General features: G+C 49.4%; 1 protein-coding gene across 1 annotated transcript in view; it reads right to left on the bottom strand.

The window, feature by feature from the left end:
* Positions 1 to 814: 814 nt before the first annotated feature.
* Positions 815 to 22,125, bottom strand: part of GASK1A (golgi associated kinase 1A) — a 67,208-nt gene continuing 45,897 nt past the window's right edge. Inside the window, exons 3-6 of the mRNA XM_056129352.1 lie at positions 19,611 to 20,894; positions 3,552 to 3,674; positions 1,718 to 1,821; positions 815 to 1,162 (exon numbers count right to left, since the gene is read on the bottom strand). Coding sequence (XP_055985327.1) covers positions 865 to 1,162; positions 1,718 to 1,821; positions 3,552 to 3,674; positions 19,611 to 20,894 — 1,809 coding nt within the window. The 3' untranslated portion in view covers positions 815 to 864. The remainder of the gene's footprint in view (positions 1,163 to 1,717; positions 1,822 to 3,551; positions 3,675 to 19,610; positions 20,895 to 22,125) is intronic.

The following is a 22,125-nucleotide window of genomic DNA, read 5'->3' as shown; positions in this document are numbered from 1 at the left end:
TTGTGAACTACTTTATAAAAATAAAAATTAAATTTAAAATTTAAAATAAATTGGAAGATCAATGTTTATATATTCATTCAAAATAATGCTATGAGTTCAATAAGAGTGGATGCATGTGTTCAGCGGCTGAGAACCCCAGCCCACAATGATGGACAAACGAAGGCCAGAAGCCTGGGGAAACAGAAGTACAGGGGCCACAGGCTGGTTGGTAATCAGTGACTTTATTTTCTCCTCATCCTCATCCTTACAGCTTCATTCTCCTACAGCATCATTGTTTCTTCCCCACACATACACATGTACAAATGCACATATGCACACACACATACACACACGAACACACAGAGTTGTCCAGCTCTGTGTATGCATGTGGAATACACAGTTTCACAGTATCTGCAGCAGAGCACTGCCATGCACTGTCATCCCATTGTTCATCATCAATGTGCTCAAACGGGCACCAGAAATGTCTCCATTTTGAGACGTGTTGTTATTGTGTTTGGCATATCGAATACTCCATGGGGAGCTTGCCAGGTTCTGCCATGCGGGCAGGATACTCTCAGTAGCTTGCCAGGCTCTCTGAGAGGGATGGAGGAATCGAACCCGGGTCAGCCTCGTGCAAGGCAAACGCCCTACCCACTGTGCTATCGCTCCAGCAGAGCAGCTCATAAAATATTCTTGAATGTTTTAATTGGTTCCAGAGAGTCAACAGCTAGAGCTAAGAAGGCAGAAAGGAGTATCATGTGATTGAACCCCCAACACCACAACCATATCCACCCTCAGGCACGATGCATCCTGTGACATCCATGGAGTCTGGGTTTCTGGCTTCTTCCATTTATCTTCGAGATGGAGGGATCCAGGAAAATGTGATTATGGGGACAGGGACTCATCCACTGATGCCTGCCATGGGGGAACCCACCTGGGAACAGAGGGCCCTGCCTCAGCCCACAGGTGGGCTCCCGGGTCCTCGTCCCCGAAGAGTGTGAGGTTGTGTCTCTGGATATGTCCCAGCAGGATCCGTCCACGTTGCTCCAGCATCTGCAGAACTGGCTTCAGCCCTAGGGCCCCACCTTGACTCTCCCAGAACACTGGGTCAATCTGAAGAGAGTGGAGCAGCAGATTCTGTAGACAGCCTGACTCCAGAACCTTCACGGCTGACTCAGGAAACCTGCAGGAAGGTCAGTGGACTCTGTTACAGGAAGTGGAACAGAAGCCTTGCAGGAAGGCTCTAGGGAACAGCAAGTCGGAGCTCATATCACCGGTCCTGCTGACTGGGATTCTCTGTGAAAACACTTCTGGGGACAGTGTTCCAGGCTGGGTCCCACCTAACAGAGAAGCTGGGTGGTGTTTGCAGCTCTGCTTGGCAAATGTTTGAAATGAGCCCCGGGAAGACTGAGTTGCCTGCAGGGAGAAGGGAGCAAAAGGCAGGATCCCAGACCAGCTCCACTCATGAGGGCAAGGAAACACTGGCCTGGCTGCACCCCAAAGAGCCCCACTCTGTGGGGCCAAAAGGTCCTCTAGGTAGCGGGAGCGAGCAGCAGGCCAGCCCAGAGTTGAGCACCAGTGACAGGATCCTCTCTCAGCTTTTCCAGGCCACCCCACCCTATGTGAGCCACAGCTGCATCTGTCTGATGGACTTTGGGGCAGCTACTCTCTAAGGTCCCAGGATCTGCAGCAGGACCCTCCAGTCCCAGGGCTCCAGCCCGTCAGACCAGCCCCTTACCCTTTTATGCCCTCCAGCAGCCGGAAGTTCAGCTTATCCTCAGTGAGCTCAAGGTTCCCAGCATTATCGATGTAGACCAGGTGAGATGGGTTGTTGCTTCGCACCTGGAGAAGGAGCCCAACAGAGATGGGTGGGTGAGGGTATGGCTGAGCCAGCACCCACAAATGTCAGGGTTCAGGGGTGGAAGAGCCCACCTGGCTGCTGCCCTCCTCCCCACACGCTGCGCAGTGAGCTGACCCTCTGCGGCCTCACAGGCACCATCACAGGGAGCCCTCCTGTACCTCCAGAGGTTGAGACCTCACTGGTATTAACCCATTTTACAGAAACACAAAGATCTAGACTCATGTGCACGAGATCACACAGCTAAGCAGTGGCAGCCGGTTCAGAGCTGGATTCACAGTGCTGAGGTGCAAGATCATCTCCCACATGGCCAGGGGCAGGGTGTGGAGGGAGAGGAGAGGAGGCAGTGTCTCACACTGCTCATGCTCACCTGCACCCTGGTTACTCCTCAGAGCACAAAGCACTCTTTATCCTCAGGAAGCAGCCACCATGCACTGTCCCCCTAGGACTTGGGGTCAACGACTCTCCAACTTCTTCAGAACTGACCTTGGCAGCTGAAAACTCCTGCCACCCCTTCAAGTATACCGTGATCCCTGCACAGAGAGCAGCTTCTCTGGCTCCTCGTCATTCCAGCACATGCCCAGTTCTCCACGTTTCCCTGCACTTCACAACTGCTGCGCCATTACCCTCTCCAGGTAAGCTCCAGGAGGCTCATGGACATGTGCTTCCCCTGTCTCTGGCCTTGCCTCTTCCTCACTTGCCTCCACACATCAGGAATCATCTACTTCTGGGAGCCTTATGAGTCATTCTGAAAACTGCGGCCCTCCAGGACCTGCTTCCTGGCTGCCTGTCCCAAGGAAATACTAGAAAGTTCCTCCCTGCCCCAGGTGTTTGCCTTCCACCAGGGAGAGGGAAAGGTGGTTCTGGGGGTGGGGGGATGAAGGCTTCCCCCCAACTAATGGTCCAGGGGGGGCATCCCCGGCCTCTAGCTTGATGTGGCTCAGCCCACAACATGTGTTGACCATAAGGTAAAGGTAAAGGTAAAGGCCCTCCCGTTGATCGTCGATTTGCTCGAGCGGGCCCAGTAACGTCTCCATTGGAGACTTTGTTGTTACTGTGTTTGGCATATTGCATACTCTCGGTAGCTTGCCGGGCTCTCCGAGAGGGGCGGAGGAATTGAACTCGGGTCGGCCATGTTGGCCGCTTGTAAGGCGAACGCTCTACCGCTGTGCTATCGCTCCAGCCATGACTCTCCAAAAGTGAGGAGCCAGAGCAAGTAAGGGACACTGTCCCTCACAGGGATAAGGCAGGCCTTCCCTCTATGCATGGCCTTTCCTTCTTGTGCAAGAATGTGGCTAATTTGCCACATGGTCCTTTGGATGGTCACTGGCTCTGGTTTACCAAGGAGTCCCCCTGTGTTTCTTTGGTCAGCTCCGGCCTGTGCACTGTAGGGCCCAAAGCCTCAGGTCCTGTGCTCTGAAAGCTCCTTGGCAGTCCTCACCCATTCTCATGGCCCAGGAAACTCTCTGTCCCACTCCGGACCCCGGTTTCTTTATTTATAGACACCCAGTTCTCTGACTCAGCTTCCAGGAGCTCGAGGGGTTCTCCGGAGACCCTCCAGGCAACGGGGTCTCTGACTCCAGCATGCACCCCACTCTGGTGTGACTCCCTGGAAACCCATCCCCCCACCTGTTCCCCTCACCCCTACACACACCCCCCATGCACGCTGCAGTTGACAAGCATGAGACTTGTCAGGAGGGGCTGAAGGACATACCAGTATGTGGACTAGCCGCAGCTCACTCGGGTTCCGGCACTTCTCATGCAGCCTCTCCTCCACACATGGGTCCCCGGGCTGGGGCTTGAAGCCACAGCAGTAGCGATCCAGACGGTCGTGCACCTGTGGGACACCATCCTCTGAGGAAGGCCGAAAACCCACCCACCTCCACCAGGCCCCAGAGAGAGGCTACCTGGGACTGCTGCCCTGTACCCCTCAGCCATGAGCATGATTTCCACCCAGTGCCCTCGGCTTTGTCTGCTCCTGAGTTCCCAGGCCCCGGAGGCGCTCCCCGGCTACCCATGTGTGCTTGCTGGGGAGATCTGTGAAGGCCCCCACCTTTCTTTGGGCAGCAAAGGCTACCTTGGTGGAGCTGGAGCGATAGCACAGTGGGTAGGGCTTTTGTCTTGCACGTGGCCGACCCGGGTTCGATTCCCAGCATCCCATATGGTCCCCCGAGCACCACCAGGAGTAATTCCTGAGTGCAAAGCCAGGAGTAACCCCTGTGCATCACCGAGTATGACCCAAAAAGCAATAAATAAATAAATACAAAGGCTGCCTTGGGGACCCCATTCTTCCTCAGTGGTAAAAGGCCTTGAATGAACCACCAAGATAGTTCCAGAGTGGGTGACTTGTGTACGCTGTAACAGGCAAAACCAAGGCCGGCCACCCATCTCGGGGCACTTACTCCTGTGTCACCTTCCACTCATTGCTTCCTTCCTGCAGGGATTTCCTTCCCCCAGACACGGAAGAACACATAAATGGGAGGTGGTGGGGGTAGGGCAATGTGGGAGGACTAGCAGGAGAGGTGGCAGGGAAGGTCTTGCTGGCTTGGTTCTGGGAGCCACTGTCAGAACAAAGTGACTGAGCACAGTGTCCTTGTTGGAGGGTTGGTGAGCATCAGGGGCATGGCACTCTGAAAGCCACCATCTCTACCTTGTTCACTTCTCGCTGTAACCCTGCAAAATGGGACGCTGCTGTCCCCATATTTACTTTGGGGTCAATCCTGCCCCTATCCCACCTCCTGCACCCCATGTCCAAGGCCCAGCAGGGATTAGAATTCAGGTGGGAAGTCCAGTTCCCCCTTCTCCTGCCCTGCTTCCCTGAAGAACAGAAAGGGCAAGTTTGCAGTGGGGCAGATGACCACCCCAGCCTCACTCCTCAGGGTATGCAAATATGGTTGCAGCCTTGCTAAGGAGAGAGGGGGGGGGGGGGGACTAGGAGACCCAGAAGCCACAGTACAGTTGGTTCTACAGTGCTTCCTTCCGCTCAACCAACCTGAGGCACAAATCACTCGGACTTTAGTCAGCACCAGGCATGGGCCCCCCTGCAGCCCATCCCTCTCGACACATGCAGGGCACTGGGGCACAGTCTGGCACTCTGGCTGCATCGCCCAACAAAGCCAGATCAGGCCCCAGTCAGCCCACCCAGCCACCAGCTCTCACCCTCAGGTCACAGGTCTTGCTCCATTTCTGTTTGCCTTTAGAGGAAAACAACAACAACAACAAAAACCTCTCTGAAAGTCCCTAAGAAATACAAAATCAGTTCCCTTCAATACAGCAGGGAAAAAAATGACTAATTCTAGTTAACCACGCAGAACCAGACATCCAGAAATGGAACAGTGGTAAACAATCCCTAAGGCCAGCATATCTGGCTCAAAGAGGGTAGAGAAGGCCCAGCTCATGCCTGGCCAAATACAGTCGGCTGCAGCTCTCTGGTACTGGCCAGGAGCAAGGTCCAGCGAGCTGCCCTTCAGGGCCTCTGATCTCATAGCAAGTCCCTGCTTCCTCCTTCCTGCTGTCAACCCACCTCCATCTCACTCTCTCTATGAACACCCACTAGCAGTGGCAGTCGAGGGAGTCCCATCCCTGTCACGCATGACCTTTAATGCCAGCTAACACGTGCTGCCTCAGAGTTTGCCCGCTGGGGTAAGAGCCAGTCTCAGGTCTGAGAGCTGAGGTCCTACTTCCTGGTGGTGATGTGGGCCCAGAACCCCTCTTCTGTGACCCGATTTCCTCGTAGGAATAACAGCAGCCTGTCCCTCCCAGCTGGAGAGAGGTCACATGCATGTGCCATGTGATGCGGGCACCAGAAGGACCTGGCCCTCAGGGAGTGCCTCATACCTGCACACGTAAAATATCCCAAACCACCCAGCCACACTGTCATCACACAACTCTGCCAGGTGAGTCAGAAAATCCAAACCAGAGCAGATTTTCCTTTTTTTTTTTTTCCCCTTGACATCTCCTTATATTTTCCCCCCCAAAAAAGAGGACAGAGTCAAATCACGGAGGGTCACGCAATGAACCTGGAGCTTGGTCTTGTCTGGCTGCCCAGCCCCTGCTGCTGAAGCTGCCTTTCTCTTAAGAAAGAACAGCCAGATGGCGTGGCAGAGAAATCCAGCTGGCAGCGCTGCCCAGCGGGCCCCTTCCTGTGAAATGGTTAGACGGGCAAGTGGGGGAACAGCAGAGGCAGCAGTTGGAGAATCTGTGTTCTTTGGTGCTCCCTCCGGAACTGAATGCTGCTGCGTGTTGAAATCTGCACAAAGGGGCTTGGAGAAGTGGCCAGTCTACTGGCCGGAGGAAGAGGCTTGGCCAGCTCTGATGAGGTGTGCTCAATCCTGGGCTCACTGTGTCTCAGTCTTGCTGGAGCTACCAGAATCTTCATCTCCCAGCCAGAGGGCTTCTGTCCACACACCGAAAGCTTCAGCCTGTGTGTGGAAGAGAGTGGCTATCAGGCCATCACTCTCCTTTCACTCAGACTCTTGTTTTCAAGCCTGTAGCTCTACATAAGCCAGGTAGAGGCCTCCTGGGAACGGGGTGGGGCAAAAACCTTTCCCTAGGGTGGGGCCTGAGAGTTGGTACATGGGGGAAGGCACTTGCCTTGAGTGCTTCTGACCGTGGTTAAATGCCTGGCACCAGATACAGACCCCCAAGCTTTGTGGGGTACAGCTCTGGAGGCCCCTGAGCAAGGTTGGTGTGATCCTGGAAACCCCAAGCACTGCCAGGGTGACCTGAGTGATCCCTGACGCCACAGGGATAAAGCAGCACCACACCCTTGCACTCAGGCACTGAACCGCTGGCACAATTGGCTGAAAGTTGCCAGGAGGGCACCTCGCAAAAATAAAGATTCTGCAGTCTCTTGCGTTGGAGGAGAGTGCACCTGAACAGACACCTGCAGAGCGGTTCACATTGTAAACACCCCCCCAAAAAACAAGGTCTCTGAAAAGGAAACTGCCACAGCCATGGAGCTGCCAACAGACAAGGCTGGGATGTCACCCTTTAGACCCCTTTGGCCAAAGTTCCCACATAAACATGTGGCAGAGAAGAATATCTTCACAGACACGAAAGGGTTTGTAGAAAATTTCATTTCTGACAGAAATCTCTTAAAGTGATGAGTTTTTTTTTTCTGCATATCTTCAACATGCGGAAACCACTGGCCTGAGTTTGATGGCAGGACTCAAAAGTGACCCAATGTGCAAAAAGTAACATCCTCCTTAGTCTATTGTTGCTCTGGGAGCACTGGTGAGCGAGAGAGGGAGACAGGTCAGAAGCACACGCAGAGCACGGCAGACAATATCCTGGCAACACCCATCAACTGTCAGAAGCAATGCAAAGACAGCAGTTCGCCGTAACCAACCAACACAGAAGTAATATTCTTACACAGACCAAGTGTTCTGTGCCAGATCATGTAAAAGGAAGACTCCTATTTTTATTGGCCACAAGATTAAATACCTGGGAATAACTGAGCTGTGGGAAACATCAAGGAATATTAATATGAAACATCTGAGAAATGTGAATAAATGGAGGAGCAGAATCTTTCCTAGAATGACTCTCTTTAAAGATGTAAATGCTCTGGGGATTAAAGCAGTAGTATACAATGGATAGGGCATTTACCTTCCACACTTGGCCTGCCTAGGTTCAATCCCTGGCATCCCATATGGTACACTGAGCACCAGCAGGAGTAATTCCTGAGTGCAGAGCCAGGAGTTACCCCAGAGCACTTCCAGGTGTGGTTCCCAAACAAAAACAACAAACAAAAAAAGATGCAAATGCTCAAGGTAGTACAGGCATTTGCCTTGCATACAGCTGATTCCAGTTCAAATCCCCAGCACCAGGGATGGCCCCCCGAAAACCACCAGGAGTGATCCCTGAGCACAGAGCCAGGAGAAGCCCTGAGCACTGTTGGTCAAGCCCCCATTCCTCCAAAACAGATGTAAATCTTCTCTATATTAGTGCATACATGGTGATTTGATACCAATAAAATTCCAAAAGTTTGGGGGAAGAAGAAGGAAGTTTAAAAATAATAAAAACCTGATTGCAAATTTCACATCATGAGAAAAGTATGCATAAATGTCAGGGAAAATTATTTTTTGGAAAAGAACAATGAGACTGTCAGCACGCACGCATACTGCTCAGTGTCTCAGCTCTAGCTCCTAAACTGTGAGAGAAACAAGCTGTTGGCCAGAACATTCAGGCTCTGGGAGGGGAGGAGGAGATGGAGAGGATTATCCTGAATTGGTCCCTATTGCACCAAAGCCAGAGAGAGAGAGAGAGAGAGAGAGAGAGAGAGAGAGAGAAAGTGAGAGAGAGGAGAGGAGAGGAGAGAGAGGAGGATAGAGGAGAGAGAGAGGAAAAAGAGAGGAAAGAGAGGAGGCGAGAGAGGAGAGAAGGAGGAGAGAGAGAGAGAGAGAGAGAGAGAGAGAGAGAGAGAGAGAGAGAGCTCCCAGTTGAAATGGACAGAATTTAAAAGGGGCTGCGGAGATAGTACAGCAGGGAGAACATTTGCCTTGCATAAGGGGCCAACCCAGGTTTGATTCCCAGCACCCCATATGGCCCTCCATATCCTGGTAGGACTGATCCTTGAGCCCAGAGCCAGGAGTAAGCCCTGAGTGCAGCCCAAGTGTGGCCCCCAAACAGAAATTAACTGATTAAAAGTGCTGAAAATTTAGGTGCCAGAACAACACCTCTGAATGATGTTTTGACTGAGCAACAGAGTTAAAGAGCAGCAGGTAATTTGAATGAATCTGGAGAAGCGTAGTGTTGAAATCCTGTCAGCCTGGAGAGTACTATAAAGAATGTCTGGAATTTAGAGATGACAGTGGTCTCCATTGTTCTGTAAAGGACCTGTGGCAATTGAGAACTGATGCAGGAGAAAGGAAAAGTCGGTTATATTGTTAGAGAACACTGAAGGGGTCAGCCGGTCCTGGTGGCACGGGTCCTATGTTTGGGGGCCTGCTGAGTTGGGAGGGGATGTTAGTCTTGATGGTCTCACACCTGTTGTGGAGTCAAAGTACTAAATTCAAAGTGACTGAAAACACTTAATAGAAGAAAACTTCATGGTCTTTTCAGTAGTCATCAGACAAGTTGCGTTATCCTCACCAATCAAACAGACATGGCTGCAGAAGCTGATTTAAGCAAATTAAGAACAACCATTAGAGTAAAGACATTGGTGGGGGGTATTGGTCACTTTGGTGGTGATGAGGTGCTATAACTCTGTACATAAATATTAACATGATTGTAATCATATTACCTAAAATATAAGATGAGAAAGAAATAAAAAAGGAAGGCAAAGAGCAATCATAAGATTTAATTATGCTAAGCGAAATGAGTCAGAAAGAGAGGGACAGACATAGAAAGATTGCATTCATCTGGGTAACATAAAGTAACAGAATAAGACAACAAGAACACACCCAAGAACAGCTGTGATAAATACCAGGTTGTTCACTCCATGGCTTAGAGGCCAGCTGCACACTCTAGGGGTAAAGGCAGTTCAGATAGAGAAGGGAGCACCAAATAAAGAGTGCTGGGAAGATCTGCCCAGGCTGGGAGATGCCTGCTGAAAGTAGTCCATGGACCAAACATGACTGCCACCCAATGTCTCTTCTGCAGACCACAGCACGCAAAAGGAGAGATAGAACAAAAGGGAGTGCCCTACCATAGAGGCAGGGTGGGATGGGGGATGGGGGGTGGGAGGGATACTGGGATTGGTGGGGGTGGAGAATGGGCACTGGTGCTGGGATGGGTACTCGATCATTGTATAACTGAAACCCAAACATAACAACTTGTAAGCCTACAACTGTACCTCATGGTGTTTCAACTAATAAAACACACACACACACACACACACACACACACACACACACACACACAAATACTCTAAAAAAAAAAAGAGCAATCATAAGATTTAAAAAGCAAAGTGGATGGAGGGATTTTTTTAGAAATGGATGAAGAGTCAATCTCTCTAAAGTAATATTTCTCAACCAAGGGCCATCTTCTAAGAAGACCATAGGTGAAATTCATGTAAAAATGGGGGGGAGTAGGGTGTCAACTTCCTCCCAGCAGGTGGCCACAGTATGCAAACAAGGTTAGAAAGGGATCATGGTGGGAAAAGGTTGAGAAACACTGCTCTGAAACACGAGCTTTTCAGTTTTAGTTACTCTGGAGTCTAGAAAAAAAGCTTCAACTGGTGTCAATAATATAACCTCACGTTGGAAGGAACATTGTTACTGACACATTCAAAGTTTTGGGAAATACAAGGGAAGTGTATTTATTCAGAACTTGCTATGGGATGAGAATATGAGAAACAAAGATAATTGCAAGGAGGTCATAGGACTAAAGGGTGTCAATCAAGGACAAACCACAAAGGAGCCATGGGTTGATGGCCCAAGGTGTCCATGAGCTATATGACCTGAAGGAGGTGATGGTGAGCTGGGAAAATGACATTGGGAGAACAAATTGGTTCTTACTGGCAGGAACAGTTAAGGAAATTTTAAACTGTAACAACTGTGCGAGAAGCAGAAAAATGGTGGATAACATATTTCAAAGCAGGGGCTGGAGAGATAGGACAGTGGGTAAGGTGCTTGCCTATCATGCTATCACGGTCCTTCCGTTATTCATCGATTTGCTCAAGTGGGCCCAGTAACATCTCCATCGTGAGACTTGTTGTTACTGTGTTTGGCATATTGAATATACGTCATGAGTAGCTTGCCAGGCTTTGCCGTGTGGGTGAGATACTCTGGGTAGCTTGCCAGGCTCTCCGAGAGGGGCGGAGGAATCAAACCCGGCTCGGCCGGGCCAGCTGCGCGTAAGGCAAATGCCCTACCACTGTGATATTGCTCCAGCCTCAAGGTGCTTGCCTAACATATTGCATATGCATATGGGGCTTGCCTTCCAAATTGTTTGCCCTGCCATCCCATATGGTCCCCTGAGCCCTACCAGGAGTGACTCCTGAGTAAAGTGCCAGGAATAAGCCCTGAACACAGCTGTTTGTGGCCAAAACCCAAAAAATTCGGGGATAGGAGCGATAGTACAGCAGATATTGCCTTCTATGTGGCCAACCTGGGTTCATTCCCAGGTACCCATACCATTCCCTGAGTACCACCAGAAGTGACCTACAAGTACAAGTACAGCCCGAGCTCCACCAGGTGTGGCCCAATAAAATAAAAATAAAATTGTTTTCCCATTTATTTTTAACACTACGTATCAAGGGCCACTTCTAGTATGTTCCAGGTAGAGGTTAAGGGCTATGCCATGCTGGGGATCAAACCCAGGACTTTGCACATGCAAGGCACATGCTCTTACCAACTTTAGCCACATTTCCAGCCTCAAATACTTTCTTTGTAAGCATTATATATAAATTCATATATATTCTTAATATGAATGGTATATAATGCATATATTATATAAATGAATATGCATCACATATAAATGCATATAAGGACTTTGCCTTCTGACTCATAATGTATGCTGAAAATATGCTTATTTCCATGCAGTAAATTGCCCAGTAGAAAGTCTTCTGGTTCTGGACTCTCATATGGGCTTTAATTTTGGTGTTGCTGTGTCTGGGCTGTGTGATATCAGGCTAAGTATTTTCTGAACTTGATTTCCTAACTTGTAAACAGTGATAACAATAACCATTCCGGATTGTTGTGATGATTCTATAAGTTTATCTTATACCAAACTGAACTTCGTCACACAGAAGAGCAAAGATAAATGTTTTCTTCTAAAAATTTTCATTTATTTTTAAATTAATGTGGTCATAATAATGCTTAATACTGTTCTTTGTCAAACAAGTTGTCTGGATTTATTTGCTTTAAGCCATGAGAATAAGTACTCAGTGATGTCTTATGGGAATAAATGTTTGAAGTAATAATAATCTATACCCTTACATTTCTATATTTATGTTTCAACTATATGTTTATCCTTTAGAATATTTTTAATCTGAGGTTGGAGTGCCAGAGCACTTGTTTTGCATGTATAAGACCCTGGGTTTGATCCTCAGCACCACTACAATGTATTAATCTTTAAATATTTTTATAACATGAGAATATATTTGTGCATAAAATGCAGACATTATAGTTGGTCTGTTTTCCCAAATTTTCTCTTTCCATCACTGTCACTTCTTAGGGGTAAGAACTACTATGAATTTAATGTCTTTACTTTTAGGGAATTTGCCTTGCATGTGTCCGACTCGGGTTTGATTCCTCCGTCCCTCACGGAGAGTCCGGCAAGCTACCGAGAGTATCCCGCCTGCATGGCAGAGCCTGGCAAGCTACCCGTGGCGTATTCGGTATGCTTAAAACAGTAACAATAAGTCTCACAATGGAGACATTACTGGTGCCTGCTTGAGCAAAATCGATGAACAACAGGAGGACAGTGCTATTTTTAGGCATTTCTTTTTCATATGTACATATATTACAGTTTACATTATTTTCCAGAGTATATTGCTACCCCTGATTAGAGACACAATTTAAGCTGGGATTTTTTTTTAGGAAACACATGAATTCACTATAAATATCCTCAGAAAAAGGTCTTATTTTTATAATATGTGTGTTTTAAATAAAACACGTTTTTGTATTTTTAAAAAGTAAAGCAATGAGAAATGCCAACCCTTACTCTTTATTAGCATAAACTCTAAAGCACAATAATAAAACAGTGTGACTAGTCATATAAATAGTCATATATTTCTGCTTCGCTGCAGCAGAAATGAGCCCAGAAATAGACAGAGACCAGTAAGGAAATAAGCAACATGGTAAAGGCAAATTTTCAGACTATGAAAAGATTAGTTACACAACAAATGGTGTGTGGGGACATTCAGATTACCATCTGAAATATAAAATTGTTGTTCTGTACCTTATCTTTCCCCTCCCCCCCAAAGAGATTATGAATAATATATATTCTAAAGATGTATGAAACCACATGGTAGAATTTTTAATAGCCCTAAATTGAGAATGGGCTTTTAAAAACATACTATCGTAACCTAGAATTCAAGAAAAAAAGCTTGATCATTTAAGCAACATAAAGTTTTTCTAAATTGCTATAAAGAAAAGTAAATAATAAATTAAAGATGGGAACGGGGGAGAGAACTCGAGTGGCCGAGTATGTGCCCAACATGTGCAAAGCTCTGAATTTGGTTCCAGCACCACGTGGGCTCAACACCACTGAGTGTGTACCCTAATTACATTTTTTAAATTGACCGTAGAGACCAGAAATATAGTATAGCAGGCACAGTATTTGCCTTGCATGTGGCCAACCCTGCTAGATTCCAGCACCCCATGTGATCTCTGAGTTTGCCAGGTGGAATCCCTGAGCACAGACCCAGGAGCAGACCTTGAGCACTGCTGGACGTGTTCCAAAATCCAACATAAAAAAAATTGAATATTTACTATAAACAAAGCTGAATAACACTTGAACCTAAGAGCAATCTTAGAATAAGATGAAAACAAATTCCTAATTTCCTTAATTAAAAAAAAAAACTCTTCAAATCATGAAAAGACCAACAACGCAGCAAAAAAAAAAAAAATGGAGTGAAGAACAGGAAGAGATGGTTAAGAGAGCAGTGCTCTTGCAGCGTTAGCGTTGGCCCCTCCTGACCTGGAACATTCATTTCCTACAGCTGCAAAAACAAGGGCCGACTTTCTCCAAATTCAGGGCAAGCCTGTGATTATAAACAATGGGGCATTAGCACCTGCAGAAGCCCCAGCCCCAAACCTGGTCCCTCGCTTTTTGGGCTAACCCTGAACACATCTTTTATTCCATTTCTCAGAATTTCTTGGAGAACTAGCCCCAGGCACCTAGACTGATTGATGCCACCCCCTGCTGTCCAGGCTCCCTCTCTGCTCCCTGTCCACCTTCCCTGGAGTCCCCTTGGAGAGGCCCGTAGACTGGAGTCCTGGTCACTGGCAGGTTCTGCCTGGGAGGCCCAAACCAAGACCACCCCTTGGCTTGGAGGAGACATACAGGGGACATAAGAGGCAGAAAGGTGCATTAGGGGATGTTGGGTTTATCCAGGGAATAAAAGGAGGGGCCAGGACCAGGCTAGTGGATGCTGGGACCTGAGTCTCTTCCTAAACAGAAGTGCAGTGACTTCTGTAAGCTAATATCAGCCCCTTGTGACCTACCCAAATTCTCCATGACTCTTTCTTCATTCCAGCCAGCCACTCACCCTCTATAAGGAAACAGAAGAACAAAGAAATTCCTTGAAAACAGAAAAGCGGCCCATGACCCACACTTCAGTCTCACACCCTAGCCTCTAAGGAAGAGCTCTCTGAGCTCTCTGGTTGGTTGCAGCACCTCCTTTCCGTGGCTTGTTTATATCCCCTTCATTGTCCCTGCAGAATAAAGGCTTTAGGCTTCTCAGCAGAGTGAGCGTAACTTGGGGTACAGATGGCCTCTAATGTTAAGCATAATGGAGCATCTTCAGTATACCCCCACCCCACCCCCCAGTCCAAAGAGGCATTCTGTCTGACCTATTTCCATCCAGATAGAATCGGCTTCTCCCTGATCCATTGGAAGAACTGGGCCCACTGCCACTCTTCCTCTTGTCTCATTATTGCCCAGGGCCAGAAGGGAGGGGACACCCACTCACTCTGTGTTAATAGTGTAGATTTTTTTAAATTTATTTATTTAGCCACACCCGGCAGTGTTCAGGGCTTACTCCTGGCTCTATGCTCAGGGATGATTCCTAGCAAAGCACAGGGAACCATTTATAGTGCAGGAGATTGAACCTGAGTTGGTTGCATATAGAGCAAGTGCTCTACCCACTGTACTATCATTATGGCCCAGTGCTGTATGGTTTTGTAAGAGCCCATTGTTCACAGAGAATGCTGCCCTAGGCCCATTGGCCTGCTCAGCTTGTGTCTCACTTATTCCTTCCGAGGAATGGCTCCTGTTGCCACTCTACCCATGTCCACTGGGCATTCCCTCTTCCTGGGCATCCTGAGGATTTTCTACAAGTGCCTGCGCCTCTCTGTCTTGGCCTGTTTTTGGCTCAAAGAGCATGGCCAGTGCATGGGTGAGGCTACACAAGTCAGAAATTAAAAATCCCAGGAAAGGGACAGGGAGATAGATAGGGATTAAGGCACTTGCCCTGCATGCAGCTGACCTGGTTTGAATCCTCAGTGTAGCACACAGTCCCCTGAGCAATACCAGCAGTCACTGCTAAGAAAAGAGCCAGGAATAGTCCCTGAATACATTGCTGGATGTAATCTAATACCCCTTCCCCCCAAATCTATGTCTCTCTCTCTCTCTCTCTCTCTCTCTCTCTCTCTCTCTCTCTCTCTCTCTCTCACACACACACACACACACAAAGCAGCCTCAATCAAGGACAGGCGGGTCTTAGTAAGTCAGCAGCCCAATTTCTTTGGACCTTAGTGGGATGACCTTCAGACATATTTTACAAACGCTCATAAAGGTTTGAGCAGGATTGAGTGCTAACCCCCTTCTTTGCCTGCAGCAGAATCTGAGCACACATAGAATGTGAGGGGAAGGGGGCCATGGGTCTATATATGGTGTGCATATGTATATGATGTGCGAGGCTCACATGGACATGTAGCGTTTGTGTTCAATATAGATTGTATACTTCAAGTGTGACTGATTTGATTATTTTTGGGGGGTCACACCCACCGATGCTCAGGGGTTATTCCTGGCTCTGCATTCAGGAATTACTCCTGGCGGTCCTCAGGGGACCATATGGGATGCTGGGAATCGAACCCGGATCAGCTGCGTGCAAGGCAAATACCATACCCACTGTGCTATCGCTCCACCCCCCTGATCTGATTATTGTCCAAGAAATGTTTGCTTTTTCTCCTGGTTCCTCTCCGGGCAGAGCATTCTCCCCTCCTCTGACATTGGGCTTTGACCAGTGTAATATGAGCAGTGCAATATGAGTGACAAGACTTAAAATGTACTTTTCTGGTACATTTCAGTACAAATAAAAAATGTGCTTGGTTGGGCTCTTGGCTCCTTCCATTCTTCCCCCCTCCACCCCCCCACAGAAGTTTTCCCAGACAGTGCCACTCCTTCAGCCAGGACTAGAGCATAAGACATGAAAAGCAGAGTTGAACAAACCCACAGCCTGGAACCACGTCAGTTGAGGCTAGCTGATCTATGGACCCCAGAGCAAGAACTGAAGAACTGGTTGTTGTTGTTGTTGTTGTTGTTGTTGTTTCTGATTTGTTGTTTCTGTTGTTCTTCTTCTTATTATTCTCCTCCTCTTCCTCTTCCTCTTTTTCCTCTTCCTCTTCCTCCTCCTCCTCCTCTTCCTCCTCCTCCTTCCTCTCCTTTCTCTCCTCTCCTCTCCTTCCTCTCCTTCCTCTCCTCCTCCTCCTCCTCCTCCTCCTCCTCCTCCTCCTCCTCCTTCTCCTTTTCCTTCTCCTTCTCCTTCTTCACTGTTATATCTGGAGAGGTCTGTTAGCATTATTTCATCAGTCACTAATAGCTAATGCTATGTGGGACCCATGAAGCAGAGGGTGTGATTTGTGCTAGTCTAAGGTATGAGTCTAAAACTAACACGATGTGTGTCCAGCTGGTGCATGTTGGATCAGGTCAGCAGAACATCCTAATATTACAAACAGGAAAGCAAACATTTGAATTGCATAAAACAAAACAAACAAGGAACGTGCTGCTGAGTGAGTTGTCTCTGGCATTTGTTCCGGTCAGTACCTTGGGCTTCTGTGCTGAGACACCCACATTCTGAAGCCTTGTCTTGGGAACCAAGAGGACATGACAGGGAGTCCCTGTATTTACCTCTTCCACCAATCACAGAAAATCGACCCCAAATTTTACAGATAAACCCCAATGAGCAAAGCTTTGCCTTCAGAAAACAAAGGAGAATGCCCAGATGGATAGACGGGTGTGCGTCAGAGAGAAGCCCTCAGAGAGAGAAACTTGGCTGTGGGGTTACAAGCAACAAATGGAAAGAGATCTCTAAGGCATGGAACTGGATCCTGGGAAGCAAGGGGGTTTCTAAGCCAAACACCCAGCACCCCAATCCTACAAGCCTACTCTCACAACACTGCAACAGGAGGCGAGAAGCTGGGAGGGTATAAACAAGGGTCCGGATCACTAGCAGTGCAGTGCCACCATGATGACCTCTCACCATCTTTCAGCAGCAGCAATGGCGATGCTATATGGGCTCTCACTAGTGACAGACCCTGAGGGTGTATTCCTGAGCACTGCTGGGTATAACACAACCCACCCCCCCAGCCCTCACAAATAACTGAGCTAACTGGGGGCAGAGAGACAATCACTCCTGAGCAGCCAGGCCAGGCCCTGCAAGTCCATGTTGACGGCCAGTGAACAAGCTGCACCCTCACAGCCAGAAAGCACCTTCCAGCTCTCCCGAGCATAACCAGTTAGCATGAGGATCCCACTGCCTGCTGTGGCCCCTTGGTGGCCACCCAGACTCTGCTCTCTGCTGGCCCCCAGGCTCATGCTTTGTCACCAGCTAGGACTGAGGGTCCAGCCTCTTCTGAATTTCTCCTTCTCTAGAACATTCTAGGAAGGAGGCAGCAGCCAGTCACGGTTGGGCCAAGCAGGGGAAGAGTGGCATGAGGCCAGCTGAGCCATGGCCGACCACACACCCCACCGGTGTGTGTTTTGGCTGCTGAGACTTCCACTGGGTGGCTGAGGAGCGCCCCACACTGCAGCCCCAGGAAACGGACAGAAGGGCTCTGTGTACAGCGCAAAGTCATCAGAGCAGCAAGGTCCCTCTCCTGCCCCAGATAGCTGGAAAGTGAGCAATGAAGAGTCCACACTGTCTGGGCCAGGTCTCTGCTCCAGCAGCCAGGAGTGGTTGTTGGTTGAGATTATACGAACAAGTGAATCAACATCTATGACATCAGTTTCTCAGCTTTCAAACAGGGGGATCAAGCCAGAGCAAAGCACAGGGGTTAAGGCAGATTGTCTGCGTATGATCCCCTGAGCACCACTGTCCTCCCGTTGTTCATTGATTTGCTCAAGCAGGCCCAGTAACGTCTCCTTTGTGAGACTTCCTGTTACTGTGTTTGGCATATTGAATACTCTCAGTAGCTTGCCAGGCTCTCCGAGAGGGGTGGAGGAATCGAACCCGGGCTGGCTGCACACAAGGCAAACGCCCTACCGCTGTGCTATCACTCCAGCCCACAAGGGGGAAATAAAAAGCCTCTGGGCACTGCTGGCCATAGTCCTTAAACCCAAAAGTAAATAAACAATAAAATTAGATTTAAAAATAAAACAGGGGTACAGTTTTTCACTCATAAGGTGGCCCTGAGGTCTACATGATTCATTCTCCTAGGCTTGGGAAGAGTACCCTCTTAGTTGGAGGCATAGATGCCTTCCAGTTCTTCGACTGAGCTAGAGACTAGGGGTCAAGAAGCACCTGGGACAAGCAGTACATGCCAAGGGTTTGGAACTGGGGCAATGGGTGGGTGTCAGCCAACAGGAATGTGGGGCAACTCAATCAGATTATTTGATCACCTCCTTATGGAAACAGAGACTCAAAGTTCTGAAACCATCTGGTCTTTCAAAGGAAGCTGGATTTTTGCGGGGAGACTTCCAAATGATGTATGTTGCCCAAGAATTGCATTGTAGCCCAGCTTTGTATGGACCAAACACAGCCCTTCAGGCCCTGATTGTGCTCCTGAATCTTATCCTATGGCTCATTCACCAATGCTGGTAGACAGATCTAAGGGCTGGTGTATCTTTCATCATAGGGGTCCCTAAGGAAATGGGGACTGGTTCAGGGTGTGTTTATGTGAATATCCACCCCCCACAGCAAGCTTTACTGGTATTTTTTCTTTTGCATTTTCCTGGGTACATTGCCACATATATCTCCATAGTTGACGTGTAGCTAAAGGATACCGGAACTTGACAAGCCACACTTGTCAATAGTAAATGACTGGTAGCTTCCAGGCCCCAGCTAACCCTATACCCTGAAAGTCTCAACCCCTTTCCTAGGGTCCCCAGGAACTCCAGGGGGAAGTCTCAGTACTGCAGAGACCTCAGGTGGCCCTGGGGCTGGAGCTCTGGGATCTCACCCCTTCCTCTCTCCCCCTCTTTCTTTCATTCTTTTAAAAATTATGCAACTATCTTGAATCCTTGTTGATTCAAAGACATTACATTGCAAATGGTGATGAGTTATAAATATTTGACCGCCAGCTTTCCAGGAACAGAGGGAAATCCTGGTTTGGAGCATTTGATTGTTTTACATCCTGTGAACACCTCACCCTAAACAGGACTAGATTGGAACTGGCAAGAGGCCAGCTGTAGCTCACCAGGATGTATAATTCAATCAATACCTGAAAAAGACTTCAAGAGCATAGACCACAGTAAAATAAATGACACAATAATTAGGAAGTCATGGGTTCTGAGCACTTATTACTCTGGCTTCGAGTTTATTACACTATTAGTTTATGTAACTTCTGTTCTGCTTTGAGGGTTTGGGGGGACTCTTCTCCAGTAGTGCTGGGGGCCACCAGAGAGAGCTACACCCAGCAGTGCTGAAAGCCATGTGGTGCCAGGGATGCCCCTAGGACTTGGAGTGTACCAGGATCGTGCTTCAACCTTTTGAGCTATCTCCTGGCCCTTATAAACATTTTTTATTAACTAATACCTGTATTTCACATGCAAGTCACCAAATTCCTGATCACGTCATCCCTTGGCTCTGGTGAGCTGGTCTGGGCTCACCATTGGGGGATTAAACACAGAGGCAGGAAAGCAAGAGAGGGTCTGAGAGACGAAAAGATGGGATGGTTATTTCCAGGCCTGGTCTGCCTCCTCCCCTCCCCGTTCACCTACCTACCTGCAGCAGGAAATCAAAGAGGGCCAGGCGTGCCCACTCAGCATGCTGGATGCCCAGGCATGGGGGCTGGCCGAGCCAGCTGCAGCCATGGGCCAGCAGGGCCTGGTACTGCAGCCAGCCCAGGGTCACAGAGTTCTGATCATCGTCTGGGTCACTCAGGTGCTGCACATCCGGTGCCCACCAGATGACGGGCCTTGGAGCCCCATCCGTGTAGCGGTAGGGCAGCAGGGGACTGAAGAAACGCCGGGCCAAGGCGGGGAGGCTCCGACGTAGCCCCAAAACCCGGTCCACATGGAAGGACAGGACTTCGGACAAGTCCCCAGGCCTCTTGATTAGACCACAGTGGCCCCCAGAGCAGAGCTGGCCGAGCCCAGCAGACACATTGTGCAGGGCTGTCTCGGCAGCAAAGCCCACCTGCAGCACTTGCCCGTGTCCCGGGACCCTGGCTTTGCCCACCACCTGTCCTTGGGCCAGGAGCCGCAGGCTCTGCATGTCATGGTCCGTGAGCCAGGGAGGAAGCTGAGTGTGGCTCCCAGAGCCCGGCCTCTGGCCCAGAGGCTCAGCAGTGCACCAGACGGAACCTCTCAGCTCCTTCATGGAGCCAGGCCACTGGCGAGCCCCAGCAGTCACACCGGGAGTCCATGCTGGTCTCCCACCAGCCCGGGCGCCGGCCTCAGCTGCTGACAGATCCCGGCCTTTCTCTGGCTGGGACCGGAGGGTCAGTCCAGCATCTGGTGTCCGAGTCTGTGAGGTGATCCTGTGGCTGCCTGGGAAGGAGCTGTCCAAGGCACCCCTCTCTCTCTGGGCCTCTGGGACAAGATCAGCCTGCCAGAGGGTGTCCAGCCCCTTAACTTCAGGATCCCGGACTTCGTCCTCTCTCGGGAGCACCAGAGGCCAGGTGCTGTGCTTCAGATCTCCCAGAGGGACCAAAGGCAAATCCCTCCGTGTCCTCCTTGGATGCACACTGTCTCCATGCAGTAACAGCCCGTTTCTATCCTCCATGACCCCAGGACCCTGCCGCTTGGCACAGACCAGGCTGGAATTCCAGGGTAAGGCCCAGCCATGCCGCAGCCCCATGTGCCTTGCCCTCTGCCTCCGACTCAAACCTGGAGCCTGCCGGGGCTGGGAGACAGCAGAGCCAGTGTGTCCTGGGGGCTCCACAGGATCAAGGACCGGAGGCTGTGGGGGGATACGGGTGACAGCCACCACCGACAGAGTCATCAGGAGGCACGATGCCATCACCAGCCGCCTCTTGCCACGCAGTTTTCTCCAAAGCCAAGATGCCTGCAGGATAGAACAGAAGAAGCAAACCTGAGAGCAGCTCAGTCCACAGAACAGAGGGGACATAGAGTGGAGGACAGTGTGGGGAGCAGGAATCAGATAGAAGCAGAACCCAGAGGGAATAGCACCTGCTGCCGGCAGAGGAGCATCAGGTAAGGTCACCACCCATGCCCTGCATCTAGTCAGCCACATCATCTAGGAAACCACTGCAGATGCCCGTGAACACACTTGGGCTTCTGTTCCATCAACGCTGATGCCAGTCCCCAAGCACCATAAGATTTTTTTCCCACCCCATCCCCATCACAAAGTGCTTTTCATCTCCAACAGAATCGTAGGGGTTACACTGGTATCTCTAGTGTGACCAAACATAACCTTGCTTTTACCAAGCACATGGCCCCAGCTATAGGCGACTCTGCCCAACCTCCCTTGATTAAACTCAAATAGTTGAGACCTGGTCCAGGTATGGGCCCCCACTTGTTCAAAAGGAAGTGGGCTATCCTGCTCTCCTGGTCCCTCCCTCCCTCATTCCCTCCCTCCCTCCCTTCCTTTCTCTCTCTTTTTCTCACTCCTCTCACTCTTTCTCTCACTCATTCTATCCCTCTGTCTCTGTCTCTGTCTCTGTCTCTGTCTCTGTCTCTGTCTCTGTCTCTCTCTCTCTCTCTCTCTCTCTCTCTGGTCTCCTCCCTCTCTCCATGACAGCACTAACTCTGCCCCCAGGATTCCCCTGGGCAGTCCCTGGACCAACAGTATGCATCAGTATCACCTAGCAGAACTAGTCAGAAATGCAAATTCTCAGACTTCACCCCAGTACCATCTGACAAACAGGGATCCTGGCGATATAAGCACTAGTAAGTCATCTGAGTATCTCAACACTGGTGCTCAGGAACCTTGGCACTGCCAGCAGGAAGGTGCTTGCGATCTTGCCTGGTTGTTGAGAAGCAGAGCTGGGATGTCTTTGGAGTCCCTGAAATAAGTGCATCTGTGCAGCAACAAATGTCATATTGCATTAGTATTAGTTCATGCTCTATGATGGGAAATCACCGCAGACTTGTTGGCTTCAAGCAACATTAAGCATAATGTTCAAGATCAGTTTCGCTGTATCTAAACCAAGACGTAAGCAGGGCCATCCTACTCTGGAGGCTCTAGGAAAGAATATGCTCCTTACTGTTCCCAGTTTCTAGTGGCAACGAGCGTCCCTTTGCATTCCTTGGATGTGAAAACATCACCCCAATTT

The sequence above is a fragment of the Sorex fumeus genome, unplaced genomic scaffold (genome assembly GCF_029834395.1).
Source record: "Sorex fumeus unplaced genomic scaffold, SorFum_2.1 ptg000072l, whole genome shotgun sequence".
NCBI lineage: Eukaryota > Metazoa > Chordata > Mammalia > Eulipotyphla > Soricidae > Sorex > Sorex fumeus.
The sequence above is the reverse complement of the archived record's forward strand: the minus strand, read 5'-3'. Positions and strand labels throughout refer to the sequence as shown.